Source organism: Benincasa hispida, chromosome 1, assembly GCF_027475165.1.
Source record: "Benincasa hispida cultivar pf3 chromosome 1, pf3_genome.v1.1, whole genome shotgun sequence".
In the NCBI taxonomy this organism is placed as follows: domain Eukaryota; kingdom Viridiplantae; phylum Streptophyta; class Magnoliopsida; order Cucurbitales; family Cucurbitaceae; genus Benincasa; species Benincasa hispida.
In genome coordinates, this window is record NC_143478.1 from 44,741,082 (window position 1) to 44,755,889 (window position 14,808).

General features: G+C 30.7%; 2 protein-coding genes across 2 annotated transcripts; one reads left to right on the forward strand and one right to left on the reverse strand.

Moving 5' to 3' along the window:
• Positions 1-777: 777 nt before the first annotated feature.
• On the forward strand, positions 778-3,552 carry LOC120084134 (golgin family A protein). Its single transcript, XM_039040036.2, has 6 exons — positions 778-1,214; positions 1,935-2,057; positions 2,508-2,693; positions 2,801-2,882; positions 2,961-3,025; positions 3,110-3,552. The coding sequence occupies exons 1-6, from the start codon at positions 918-920 to the stop codon at positions 3,407-3,409; spliced, it is 1,053 nt and encodes a 350-aa protein (XP_038895964.1). The 5' UTR covers positions 778-917; the 3' UTR covers positions 3,410-3,552.
• Positions 3,553-3,562: 10 nt separating this feature from the next.
• Positions 3,563-8,169, reverse strand: LOC120084126 (protein trichome birefringence-like 19). The gene is made up of 2 exons (XM_039040027.2): positions 7,428-8,169; positions 3,563-4,551 (listed from the first exon to the last, which is right to left on the reverse strand). The coding sequence occupies exons 1-2, from the start codon at positions 7,962-7,964 to the stop codon at positions 3,742-3,744; spliced, it is 1,347 nt and encodes a 448-aa protein (XP_038895955.1). The 5' UTR covers positions 7,965-8,169; the 3' UTR covers positions 3,563-3,741.
• Positions 8,170-14,808: the final 6,639 nt, after the last annotated feature.

Here is a 14,808-nt window from a genome sequence, read left to right on the forward strand (position 1 = left end):
TATTTAATTTATCAAAATAAGCTTATTATTTACAAATCATGAGTTTTAGAGCATAAAACCCAACACTTGTAAGTTGTTTGATATCTATTATATTTGAGAGTTGTTTGATATGATGTACTATTGATATACTTTGATAGACTTGAAAGTTGACTAACTAATGTCTGATACACTCATATCTTATATTTGATATACTACTAATACACTTGGAGTATCATGCTTATAAAATGAAACATGCATGCTTTAAATTCAAAATAAGTTATTGATTTAATATTGCTTGTTGTTAGATATACACTATTGATACACATACAATATTGATTGATGTTAAATATATATACACCGATACACTTATGTCTTATTTTAAGTATTTACTAATTGATGTCTAATATACTCATGTCTTATATATGATGTACTACTGATACACTTAGAATATCATGCATATAAAATGGAACATGCATGCTTTAATTTTAAATAAATTACTAATTGAATGTTGATTGTTGTCAGATATAGTGTTGATATACACTTGTAATGTAGATTGATGTTAAATATATAATCCATATACGCATGTCATACTTCAAGTATTTACTAATTGATGTTTGATATACTAATATTTGATATTTAATATAGTGTTGGTACACTTGAAATATCATACTTATAAAATTATGTAATGTGGTCGCTAATCAAATTGGATCGAAAAGAAATGAAAATTCTAATTTAAATATTTTGTCATATCTGCCCATTTCTGAACATTGAAGACACCTTAAATGGGCCAAACAAAATAACATTAAACATATTTCAAAAGGATAATTAGAATTTAGCTATCTACCCCAATTTTCTCCCTTAATTTGGGAAAGTAACCCATTAGATTAGGCTCCAAACTTGCAATAATAGCAACGAGCGACGGATAGGATCAGGTAAAAATGGCCGGTTTGCTCGCATGGGCAGCGGACGTCGTGGGCGGCGGCGGCGGCGGCGGTGCGAACCACGACGACGAACAGATCACTTCGATTCCCATAATATTTACTCCAGAGCAGCAGAATTACGTTCGAGAATTGAATCAGAAAGCAGCTTCTCTCAGTCGCTCGGTCCGCGATCTGCGCCTTCGATTGCCTCCTCCCGACATCTCCCAACGGCTTCCCCACCTTCATGCCCACTCCCTTGCGTCCACGGCCGATCTTACTCTTCAATTGAACGCCCATTCTTCCACTCGCGAACAGGTTAGGCTTCTGCGATTCCTTTGTAGTTCTCATCTTATCAAATTTGTTATTTATAGATTCTAAATATTACTTTGAACTCATCGAATTAAAGGTTTAACGATCTCGGACTTTGACTCACGTTTGTGATTGTTGTCGACAAGTCTAAGTAGTTTATTTTTCCGGAAAATTCAATTGTTCACGTTAGATGTTGCATTGTTAGATATCTGTTATTGTTCTGTTCCGGGATCATTACAAAATTGTTTTATTCTTAGCTCGAGTATGTATTGGATTCCTATTTTTCAAGTTAAGAAATAATCTGGTAGACTGTGAACTGGATGAGCGAGTCTCAGATCCGATGCATGGCCTGCAGCTTCAAGCGGAGATGAATGCTGATTATTGCTTAACCCCTATTCTACTTTTTGGTGAGAGGTTCCGAGGGTTGAGAAAGGATTCATGCAGAATCTGAATTCACAAAGTGAAATTGATTAGATCAAACAATGTAAAAAGATTTGATGATAACTTTTGCCGAAGGTATGAGGTTTGGACTAGTTTGTGCATCTCTATGAGTTAAAACTGGTATTTAGAGAATGCTGGCAGTTTATGGAAACAAATATTAAGCTTTCTGTACCATGCATAAGGAAGAATTCTTGCTTTAAACTGATGGCAGGAGAAATGAGTTAGTAATACCCTAGAAATGTTCTTGCTATTGCTTCTGATAGTTGGTATGATTCTGATTGCCAGGTCCAATTGAGAGTGATATCACTACAGGAAGAAAATGTTGCATATGGAAAGGCCATATCAAATTGTGAAAACAAAATACAGGAAAAGAGGCAGGAAGCAGATTTGCTTATGAGCAAGTTAGAGGTAATGGTTAAAGATCCCAATTTTGTTTCCATTGCTGTTTCTAAGGCTCCGTTTGATAACAATTTCATTTTTAGCTTTTGGTTTTTGAAATTTATGTGGGTTTCCACCCAATTTTTCAATTATGGTGTTCATATTTGTTAAAGAAACACGTGAATTCCTAGTAAGATTCTAAAGAAGTATATAACATAGAAACTTAGGATGAAATAGTCTTTATGAGCTTAATTTTCAAAAACCAAAATTAAGCATCACATCGGTTTTCTGTGATCATAAATATTCATTTTATTTCCTTTGAGTTCTCCTACAGATGGATATATTAATTCTGCATTATGGAAGGGTTTAATTGCATTTCCATGGTATTACTGACTTGACATTAAAAACTCCTCAAATTGTTGGATAATTTCAAGCCATGCACATTTTTTTTTTTTATTTTTTTGTTAATTTATACTACAGGAGTTGGAAGAAACCACCAAGAATCTGGAAATCGAGCTAGAAAAAGCACAAGCTGCTCTGGAAAATGATGAATCCATCAACTTTGGAGAATTGACATCCAAACCTTCTAAAGTTGAAGCAGAACAAGATATGGAAGTATCAAAGTCTGCCTTGCTAGAAAAATTAGATATCAAGAAACAAGAGCTGGTCTGCTACCTTATTTTGATTAAATATTGTCTTTTTTCTTTTACTTTCATCCCTCTTCTCCACATTGCCTAACAGTCATTGCTGAGAAAATTTTGTTATTCTTCTAGAGTTCAATGGAAGATACAGTTAAAGAGTTAGAGAAAAGGTGGGTAGAAATTCAGGACAAATCTCTAAAACAGCCTTCACCAGGTATTTTTAATTCGTCATCATGTTAACATTGTTCACTTTATTCCTTTTTCAAAGACTTGATATCAAAGACATTTGCAGTTCAGAGAGAGAAAATGTTGGACAAGCAACTCCATAGTCTCATCGAGCAGCTAGCTGTAAAACAGGTGAATCTTACTTTTCTGGAGTCGGATGCTTAAACCTCGATTCGGATAACAAAATCAATTTTCAAGTATTTCCTATGTTTTTAGGCACAAGCTGAAGGTTTGGCAAGTGACATTCATTTGAAGGAGATGGAGCTGGAAAAACTAAATGCATCATTAAGGAGGCTTCAAAGTAGCAGCTCTGAGGCTAAAATTGCTCGGAATCGGTTTGGAAGAAGCATGTCTGACAAGAATTTTTCAGACCACTTATCTGACTCACACCACAGACTTCCTTGTCGCACCGGTGGTCGGAGTGAGAATCAACAGAGACTAATGCTACTCCGATCTGCTTTCGTGCTCTACATTTTAGCTCTACACATCGTGGTTTTCATCAAAATTTCATTCTGAACAGCCATATTCATCAGTATTTTCTGTATGTAGTAAAATTGTTTAGATATATAGAAACTTGATATCGAACGTACGCTATTTTCGAATAGAACACTATACAGTGAATCAAATATATAAACAAATCACCCTTTTGGATTCTCCAAGACAAAGCAATTGATGAATAGATGCAAACTTGTGTTGATTGTGTTTATTGGCATTTCATTCTTTCATTTACTAGGTGGAGTAATACAGATGAAGATCTGTGAATGTAAAAAGAAAAGAAATAATAACAATAAAGAATCAAAACCAAAAGCAAATCAAACATGACAAAACAAAATATAGTGTAAGAAACTTCATCTTTGATTCAACTCTGTTTGATGAGCAAACTGAACTCTCTCTTGAGCTGATCTGATGCCTTCCATTTTCAGCATGTGAAGCAAGAAATCACTCCAAATATCAATAGGACCAGGCAAGCACCAATGAACACAATCATTATACAAACTCACATTCCCTTGTGGCCAATGACCATATTTACTTGGATGGCCATCAGGTCTTAGCCACATTGCTTGTGTTGTATCTAGCAACCTCAACTTAAACCCATTCTTTCTTCCTTCTCTTTCAGCTCTTCTAAACTCCTCCATTTGAGTCATATAAAGCTCTAAATTCATACCTTCTAATGCTGAATCTTTGCTCTTAAATGGCTCTGTTCTCAAACAGTTCCCACCTTGATTCCATAGCCCATTTTCAAAGTGTGCAGGTGAAAAAGTCCTCAAGTAAGTGATTCCCTTGTAGCTGTCTGAGCTGAGAATGGCTTTGAAGGCTGTTCTGAAGGCCTTTCTGTAGCCATGGTAGATTCCCAACTCGGTTACGTTGTTGAGGAAGCAGTCATGGCAGCCGATGACTTTGCCATTTTCGTAGAAAAACATAGGGTGGAGAAACCATTGGCCGGACGAGATCATCACGTAATCGAATCCAGCTATTTGGGAAGTCCATGCTTCATCAAACTCATCCAAATATAGATTGAAGACGCCTCCTGTTGTTGATTCTTTTGATTTTACTAGATGGGTTGTCCACAAAAAAGCCATTGTGAAGTTATAGGACATGTATTTCCATTTCTTGAAGTGTTCGTCTCGGCTGGGTGAAACATCTATTGGATACTCCAGCTGAAAATCAACGAAGAAAGAGGTGTAAAGAATGAAGTAAATTTCACTAAAAGGGAAGTTTGATTGCTTTATGACTCTTTAGAAGCTAGCTGTTCTGAAGTAGTTTTCTGCTTTTTCAGAACAAAATCTAATGAAACATGTTTGAATGATAAGTTTATCCCCCTTTCGTTTTCTTTTACCTATTTCTTTCATATGATTTGTTTTTGAAAACCATTAAGTTGGTTTAACTTGAACAATGAGGTAACAATCTTGACCTCAACACACATCAGAAAAGAGAAAAGAAATATCCTAAGGTTTCTTATTAATTGAAGATTTTAAAATGTACGCGAAAACAAGAGCATTTATGTAATTTCGTTAGTTTAAATAATTTTAATAAATTTTTTTTAGAAAAATTTTAACAAAATTTTAACTAATGTATATGATCTAAAGGTCTGTAGTTTGAATATCTCCTAAAAAAAATTAGGATAAGAATTGACGAACTTAAAACTTTTGAAATTTATGGATAAAATAGAGATGATCCTATCAAATCAATGACATTTTATATTTAACTTAAGATTTAAAATCATTTTAAAAAAACCCCATTTTTAATAGTATTCAAACTAAAAGTAAAAAGTTGATTTTCAAAACATTAAGTCCTCATCCTTCAAACATGATCAAGGGTGTCTTAGTACAAACTAATTTTTTTTTCCGTGTCAAAGAAAGCATAACTCATAGCATATGTGATTTGAATCTTCCAACCTCTATTATACGATTTTTTTTTATTTTTTTATATAATTTCAATAACAAGTACAACTATAAACTGAAGTTGATTTAGTATTTTTTTTTTTATATATATAGTAGAGAAGAAAATTGAACTTCTGGCATCGAAATTGATAATACATTATTTATGCTAGTTAAATCATGCTCATTTTGATCCTTGATTTAATATCAATGGTGCTAAATTACTAATTTCTCCTTATTTTTATTGACAGTGTTTTAAATCCATAAATTATAGTTGCATAGTCTTTAATCCTTAAAAATTGTTACCTCTCTAAAAAGTACTAAACAATACTCACTAAGAACAACAAACATGTTTTTATTTATAAATAAAGATTTGATTAACTAGGAAATTTAGTGGAATCCCTATGTCATTGATCTCTGTAAAGATTCTCATAATATTAAATGCCTTATCTAGATCAATATCACATGGTGTGTTTGAGGGGTTTTCTTTAGAAAATAATAATAAAAGGGAAGAGGTGTTCAAGGGACTAACTGAATTTTTCTATCATGTAAAAAAAAAAAAAAAAAAAAAAAAAAAGAAAAAATTTAAACTATTAATTTAACGTCTAGCAAATCCTCAAATCTTAAAAAACATCTCATATTTATTTGATACAAAATTGAAAATTTTAAAAGTAATTAAATAAAAATTATAGATTTATTAGACAGATTTTAAAGTTTAATACACCCACTAGAACTTTTAAATATTTAATATATTTTATCAACCAAAACTAAAGTTAGAGACCAAACTTATAGTTTAACCGATAAATATATTGCATTGATTCATAATTTTTCACATAAGGTTGTTGATCTCTCATAACCTAACCTATACAAGATCTATTGGTTTAGTAAGAAAATAGCAATCTAGGGCCTATTTATTAACAAAATTTGGAATTTGTATTTTGTTATGGTTTCTTATTTTCTAAATTAATAATAAATTTGCTTTTTATTAATACTTTATTACAAAGAAGTGAATTTCAAGTTGCATTTGCTATCTATAGAAAATTTCGGATAAAAAATCCATAAAAATTATTATCAAACAACACAGATGTTTGCTTTTTATATAAAATTAAAAATAATTAAAGGAAAATTTTTATAGATAAAAAATATCAAACTATTACAAAAAGAGTAAAAGAAAAAAAAAACACTAATAAACACTGCTATATTTTTATCTGCGTCTATCAATGATAAATTTCTATCAATTTCTATTACGGATAGATCTATCAAACCTCAATTAAAGAAGATGAAAATTTTGTTATTTTGTGTAAATAATTTTTCTTACTTTTCTATTTTTTAAAATTCTCTATAATTAAAAGTTAAAAAGGAAAAAAAGTTTAGATTCTCCAATGTGACTTACCCCACACTCCCAAGATTCTAAAACAAAATATGCCATAAAGAGGTATTTTTAAATATTCATAAATGATTTATTATTACATTGAATTCCTATTACTTCTCCCTAGTACCATGAAACCTTTTGAAAAAAAAAAAAAAATCTAAAAAAGGAATACCAACAAAAATTTCCAGAGTAAGGGATCCAATTAAACTAAGGTTTAAAATACAATACAAAAAAATTTATAAACAAATACAAGAAGAAAAAAAGGTAATTTAAGCATTAAAATAAAAAGATTCTAATTAAATTTAATTAAAAAACCCTTCTTTTTTATATTTTTTTATATTACCAACACTTCAAAAAATGTGAAATCAAAATAAAGAAATTCCACCACCAACCATTCACAATTTTCAAAAAGGTAAAAAGTATCAAAACTCATTATCAATCCATCAAAACCTTACACAAGATTTATGAAATTAAATCTTTACACTAATCTTTTTCTTTTAAGTAAAAAAAATATAAACTGTAAATTTTATGAGAATTTCAACTTCTAAATTAAGATAAATGGCGGCAACTAATTTTATGTCATAATTTTTTAATAAAAAAAGTCATTTAAAAAATAAAAATGGCACGTGATACATTTTTATTAGAAGGTAACCGAAGATGACTAGTTTTTCCGATTTCTAATGTTAAAAAATATTTAGTATTTGTGTTCACACTTGAACAGGTAAAGATGTTGACGTAACAAAAATTTTTTTAAGGAAAGTAAAAGAGGGTAAAAAAAAGTTACCTTAGAGAGGAGGCAGATGAGAGACTGAACATGATTCCTGGCAATATTATCCCCCACAAACGCGAACGCCTTATGCCTCATCAGCTCCAGAAACTGCGCCGGATTAAACGCCGGCAGCTCGCACCCCTCCGGCCGCCACCGCCATCGGAGGAATCCGGCATCGGGTCGGCCGTACTTAAAGCAGTTCAGATGGTCGTGGATCGCCCAGCAGGTGTCATTAGTGTAGGGGAGAGCGGCGTTAGGGTTGGAATTAGGGATCCAATCGCCGATGGCGAGATCACAGGGGAGGGCGGAGAGAATGGAGAGATTACCGGAGGCGAAGATTTGGGGGCGGAAGGCGGCGGAAGCGGCTGCTGCAGGGGATTCGAGAGAGGTTTTGAGGAGGAGAAGGGAGTAATTGAGGAGAGGGAAAGTGAGAGGGATGGTAGTGAGGATCAATAGAGCTAACGCTCCGCCGAGAATGGCCATTAGGGTTCTGTATTGGCCATTTTTGCAGGGGCGGAGGTCGGTGGTGGTTGCTTGGCCTTGGAGCATCATTGGAGAGAGAAAGATGAAGAGAAAACCAAAAAAAAAAAAGAAATTTGATAATTAATATAATGAGAGAGAAAATTTATAAAAAATTAAAATAAAAAAAAAAGAGAGAAAAAAGTGGGAGTGAGAAAGGACTAAAGTCTAGATTAGTGAAATGGAAGTACTACCATAATTTATGGGAGTCATGGAAAAACAAATTAAATGTGTTCTTACAACTGGAAGGTCGGTACTTCCCTAATATCTACCGTAATTTGATTCGTCATTAGATGATATATTATTTTAATTAATAAATTTCACATCATTTTTCTTAATGCTTCGAATTCTAAATATTTCTTTAATTTATATATTATTTGATTAAATTATAAAAAATGTCCCTAAATTTTACATTTTAGGTAAAAAAAAAATGGCCCGATCAATTTATTTGAAGTTTTTTTTATGTTGGAAAAGAACGAATTTTTAAATAAATTATATAAATATCCTCATTCTTTTTCATATGTACTCTCATATTTCTCTTAATTTTCCAATCTTTAGCTTACACCAATTTTCTCAACAACCAAAACATACCAAAACGCTGTGATGTTGAAGGCCCACTCATGAAGTGCCTTGGAGAGTAAATTGGAAGGAGTGTCTCTTCATGCTCACGTATCAAATGGAGAGCGATGTGGCACTACAAGATAGCACTGTAATGCTTGCCTAGCAGACTGTCTCTATGAATGGCACAGGACACAAATGTCATAACGTTTAAGCAACGTCGTTCCTCCCCTTGCTCGAATGCATTGTTTTGCCTCCCGTTGCTTGCTAATTGCTCCATTTAAGCTCAAATCGCATCCGAAACGTCCTGACAACTTCTTTTGCTCGATAACCTATCTAAGAATTAAAATAAAATATTCAGTTTGATCCCTTAAAAATGTAATGAAAATGAAAATGAAATAACCAAAATTATCACTTTTTAAAAATACAAGAACCAAAAAGAATCAAAGTTGAAAGTATAAGGACCAAAATGAACATTTTAAAAGTATAGAGACCAAAATGAACAAAAGTTGAAAGTATAAGGGCTAAAATTAACCTTTTGAAAGTATGGAGACCAAAATAAATGAAAACAAAAAATACAACGACCAAAGTTAAATACTTAAATCTATTTCTTTAATTTAGTCACTAAACTTTAAAATATGTATCTATTTGATTTGCAAACTTTGTTCATATAATTTTTACATTAATTTCAAATAGGTCTTTAAAACTTTAAAGTAATGTTTAATAAGTTCTTAAACTTTTAATTTTGTGTTCAATAGTTTTATAAATTTTCAACTTTGTGTAGATTCTTATTTTTTTATTTTTCTTTTTTATAATTTCATGGATCTAATATTCACAAAAGAGAAAGTTTAGCTATTTGACATTAAATTTAAATTTATATAGAGTAGATATTTTGAATATTTCAAGGACCTAATAGACATAAAAAAATATTTGTGGACGAAATAAACACAAATCTAAAAGTTCATGGAGTAAACTTGTAATTTAATCTTTGTTAAACTAGGAATTTAGTTCAAATTTATGTCAAAGTTTGCGAAACTTTTTGGATCTTTTCACCATTAGAGTTTATTTTAAGTGTGTGTAATTTTTAAGATCTACTATTGGTTAAAACATATAGTTTCAAGATTCAAATCCCACCACTCAGCCACATTCTAAATAAAGACTTTTTAAGAACTTTTCTAGAGAAAATTCTTGATTTTTTTTTTTTTTTATAAAAAAATTCTAATTCTAGGTTTGATTTTGTGGGTATTTATTTTAGGAAAAAAATAATTTACACCTTATAACTTTGGAGGTTATATCAATTAAAACCTACAACTTTGGAGGTTGTATCAATTAAAACCTTCAACTTTCATAAGTATATCAATGCACACTCCTTTAAATTTAGATCGAAGATATCATGCAAAACATATAATTGTTTCATTTAAAACTTCTAAATTGCTATAAACTAAGTGAATCAATGTAGGTTTTTCATTAAGATTACATTTGAAAAATCGTTTTTACACATATTTATATTCTTTCAAATATAAAATATAAATATATATATATATATCGAAAGCTTAAAATGAAACACTTACAAGAGTTTGAAGGTTTAATTAATAAAACTATAACATCTCACATGATGTATTTATCAAAAACAAGATGTGAAGAAAGGTGTAAATTTATATACTTACGAAAGTTCAGAATTTAAATTGATATAATTATTAATTTAGGGTTTAAATCTATTACAATCCTAAAGTTTAGTATATATTTAATTATTTAGGATGATGGAGATAGGTGGTTTTGAGTGGGTTCAATGAAGTTAATGGTGTGGAGATATAACTTGAGTTAGAAGTTTGTGGTGAATTATTGTTGGAGAGTTTTTAAAGATGGAGACTTCTTCATAGATATAGTTCTAAAGTCTATATTAGATCGAACACTTGTAATTGCATATGGATTAATGGTGCGGCAAATTGATGATATTGAATAATTTATGATTTGATCTTTTAGTTTCATCTAATTTGGATCTTTCAACTTAGAGATTTTTTCTGATTTTACTTGTTTTAAGAAGTTTTATAATAAGAATAAAGGGAATCCGGATCATAGACGACCTCTTGATTGTCGATATATTCGTATGTCAGTTGAGCTATACTTGCTTTGATATCTTGTTTTAAGATGTTGTTTGAAGAACTATTAAAAAATTGAGAAAAATATTTTTTGATCCTAAGTTTTGGGTTTAGTTACTATTTCGTTGTAAGTTTTATTAAAATGTTACACTTTTAACCCTTAAGTTATGAGTTTGATTTCAATTTAGTTCATATGTTTCAAAATGTTACAATTTTACCCTTAATGTTTGAGTTTTGTTTCAATTTGGTCAATAAATTTCAAGATTTACATTTTTAACATTGATTTTTACTAAATACCCACTTTCATTCTTTGGCGTTAATGTCTTTAATTAATTTAAAATAATTATGAAACGAAATGAAATTTTAATACTGGTAAAAAAAAATAGTGAACTTAATTAACTATAATTTTTTTAATTTTTTTAAATTAATTAATAGATATTAACATTAAAGACCAGAAGTGAGTATTTAGTGAAAAATCAAGATTAGAAGTTTAAATCTTGTAACCTAGGGACCAAATTAAAACAAAACTCAAACTTCATGGATAAAATTGTAAAATTTTGAAATGTAAAATTAAATTGAAATTAAACTCAAAACTTAAGAACTAAATATGTAATATTTTGCAACTTAGAATCAAACCAAAATTTAGGAAACAAAAACATATATTACTTAGAAAAGTTGACCTAATAAAAATCCAACAAAAAGAGAACAATAAGAATTCAAAATTTTAAATTAATCATCGACAATGGATAACTCAAATAACATAAGATACGCAAATTTTCGACCTATATAACATGTTATATGGAGTAAAAGTGGATTTTGAATTTTGTGTAGCCATGTGCAAGATGCATACTTTTCAACAACTTAAAATAAAATTAATATTAAATTTGTTACATAATAATGAATAAAAACTTTTCCTCACTATTATTTTAGATATGACATATCTTTGCTATATAAAAAACATTATTTAGTAATATAAACAAATCACCAAACGATAACTCTTCTCAAAAGAAATGGGTAGGAATCTCATATTCTCACTTAAACTTTGTTAGTAACTAAGTACCCAACTACAAATTATAAGGACAAATAGTTTTTGGTCGATGGTGAGTCTAACTAGTTTCTATTTAATTGTTAGGTTTCAAAATGTTATACTTTATTCTTGAGTTTTGAGTTAATTTTTATTTGATTCTTAAATTTTTAAAATGTAGTTTTGAGTTTAATTTGTTGAGAGAAAAAATATATATAAATGGAATACACACTAGCAAATTGATTACGCCTCAACTAGATACAATACACTTGGAAGAGTGGTTTCCAAAAACTTTTGAAGAGGAAAAATGGTAGAGAATTTTTAGAGAGAATGTAAAGGCTCAGAGGCTAGGTTTTATGTAATAAAACCCCTTACCGTAAATGGACTGTAAGGATATATTTATATGGACAAGGGTTAACCTCTTCTTCAAAAATTTTTCTTTATACCTTTAGTGTTAATTAATTAAATAACCATTATTTAATTAATTGACATATTAATTAAATAACCATATATTAAGTCCTATTTAATATACATTTAATTAATTATCATAAATATCATTATTTATACCAACCTCCAATCTCCATTATTTCTTAATCAATTGATTAACCATTAATGAATCAATTAAATTATTATATTAAATCATATTTATTATGGAGTTAATTAGCATATAAATATCACACATTTATATGTGTACATCTCTTTATGAATACAATTCATATGAATCTAATATTTGAATCTTATTCAAATATACCTCTCTTATATAATTTGGATTATAGATCATATCTATAATTAACCATTATATATTAATCTCATTAATATAAAATTTTCTCATTTGATTTGAACAATTTAAATCATTCCTCATTACTATCCTTTAGTGAACTAATAAGGAGACCTTGTGGACCTACAAATTAGAAGCTCCAACGATATGCGATTAATTGATTGAACTCCTTTAATCCAATTAATCAATATTCATTAACTACCGATCACTCTACTAAAGACCGATAGCTGCACTTGAAGATGTCCAAAAAATCCGTAGGGTCGGGGTCCTGCGGGGACCCACCTCGAACGGGGCAGGGAATCCCCGAATACACGGGGAATGGGGGAGGGAGTGGGGAATTTTTTTTCCTCATTTACAGTTCGGGCCGGAGACGGGAAATATATTCTCTGACCCCGACCCCGACCCTGGTCCCACTCCGTTTACCCGCCCCGTCCCGACTTTGTATATAAATTATAAATTTTTAATACGGGATCGGGGTTGGGGTCAGGGAATATATATATATATATATATATATATATATATATATATATATTATAGACTTTATTAAGATAATTATGGATATTTTAATTATTTAAGTTCAAGATTTTTATTACTTTAATTTTTTAGATGTTGTAATATTTAAGTTAGTATGCTTTAAATATTGAATTTTAATTTTTACAAATTATGAGATTTTAGCATTTTAGTTATATTTTTTTAAATTGCATGTGTATTATTGTTTTAATTAGTAAAATTGATAATATTTCATTTAAATGAAAATTCCATTGAAAATGTTTAAAGAATTGTAAAAAAAAATATTTAACTGAAATTAAGAAAAATATTAGAGAAAAATAAAGGCAAGGAATTTTTCCCTGCGGGGAACTTGATCCCGCGGAATCCCTTCCCCATTCCTCGCGGAAAATTTCGCAGGGACGGGGAATGGAATAGGGGGGTGGGGACGGGGACTTCCCCGTCCCTACCCCATCCCGTGGACATCTTTAGCTGCACTCTTCATACTATAGATATATTTTTGTGTCCATGGATATAACCAATCAATAAAGTGATGACCCTTCACAAATGCTCATAACTACAGCTGATTTAAAATACCGTTTTACCCCTACAGTTACATCTAGCTTCTTAAGTACCACTGATTCCTCTAATGAACAAACAGTTTATAGTCCAACTATAAACTAACATCTCTCAGGCCAGTGAGAGGTTGAGGCCTCATTGTTCAAGATCTGAAACTGGCTATTAAGGGAGTAATTTATCTACTTTCCTAAGGAATTGAAAGGAGTGAATTCTATCTTGTGTAGTTGTGTTCCCAGCTCCCCAATCAGAAAAATCCAAAATGGTAGGCTTATTGAGTCGGATATTATGGCTACTCTCACCCATACAGATCAAAGGATTGTCATAAAAAATAAGAGTTCATAACTCACTTGGAATTAAGGTCAAGTCTCGTATGGTCTTCCTAGTGAAATATTAGTTTCTTCAAGTAATGGTGTTATAAAGAGAAACTAATTATTTTGTGGTCCGATCTATGTATAAACTCCTTTATACAGGATACCCACACTCACATGTCTTTACATGAATAATATGGTTCATATTTTTTGTAACACTTACATCTCATGTAATAGTTACAAAGTGGGTCGTATTTACAATGTTATCAAGATAAGGCACCCAACCTTCATCCATTTACTATAGACCTTTAGGTTATTACTTGAACATGAACCACTTGTATGTCAACCACATACTGTTCAAGTGAGATCATATAACTTTGGATCTTAGTTTATTGGATTGAATTAATATTGTCTAAATGTCAAATAAAATACCTCTGATTTTATTAGATAAATAATTTGTGTTAACAAAACTATAAACCACAAGATACACTAAATTTAGGACACCAATCCCAACACATGAAGCACTACAGGCATTGAGGAAGAAGGGCTAGGCGTCCAACTGACTTGTAGAAGATCAACCCTGCATCCACTATTGTCTGGTGGTGTCCAAAGGCCTAGTTTCATGTCTGTTGAAGTTGGTAAGCTAAGTTTAGGGCCAATAAGATATCCTAAGGTTACTCTAGTCCTAAAAATGAGGTTCTAAGCTAATATTGGGCTAGTGCAGGCCCGAGATTCGAGGAGGAACTAGTAAACCGAAAGACTTGGATGAAGGGGAAAACTCTACTAGTAAACTGAGAATTGTTTATTTTTAGATGTTTTGGTTGAATCTATATACGTATATGGTATTATATATATATGCATGTATGATTTAGAAAATTTGGAATGATCTTAAAAATGTGATTTCTTGGATTTTAAGAACTAGGTTTCATTATTTTACAATGTTTTAATCCTTGATTTGCTTGAAATCATGTTTTATATTGATTTTGTTGGAATTTTTCTTTCAAAATGGGATTTCAACCATTGGAAATGGGAATTTTACCCTGGA

Excerpts from the sequence above, each read along its gene's own strand:
- LOC120084126 (XM_039040027.2), bottom strand. The coding sequence starts at position 7,964 with ATGATGCTCCAAGGCCAAGCAACCACCACCGACCTCCGCCCCTGCAAA. Across the intron at positions 4,552-7,427 it reads TCATCTGCCTCCTCTCTAAG|CTGGAGTATCCAATAGATGT; the intron begins GTAACTTTTTTT and ends GTTGATTTTCAG.
- LOC120084134 (XM_039040036.2), top strand. The coding sequence starts at position 918 with ATGGCCGGTTTGCTCGCATGGGCAGCGGACGTCGTGGGCGGCGGCGGC. Across the intron at positions 1,215-1,934 it reads ATTCTTCCACTCGCGAACAG|GTCCAATTGAGAGTGATATC; the intron begins GTTAGGCTTCTG and ends TCTGATTGCCAG. Across the intron at positions 3,026-3,109 it reads AGCAGCTAGCTGTAAAACAG|GCACAAGCTGAAGGTTTGGC; the intron begins GTGAATCTTACT and ends CTATGTTTTTAG.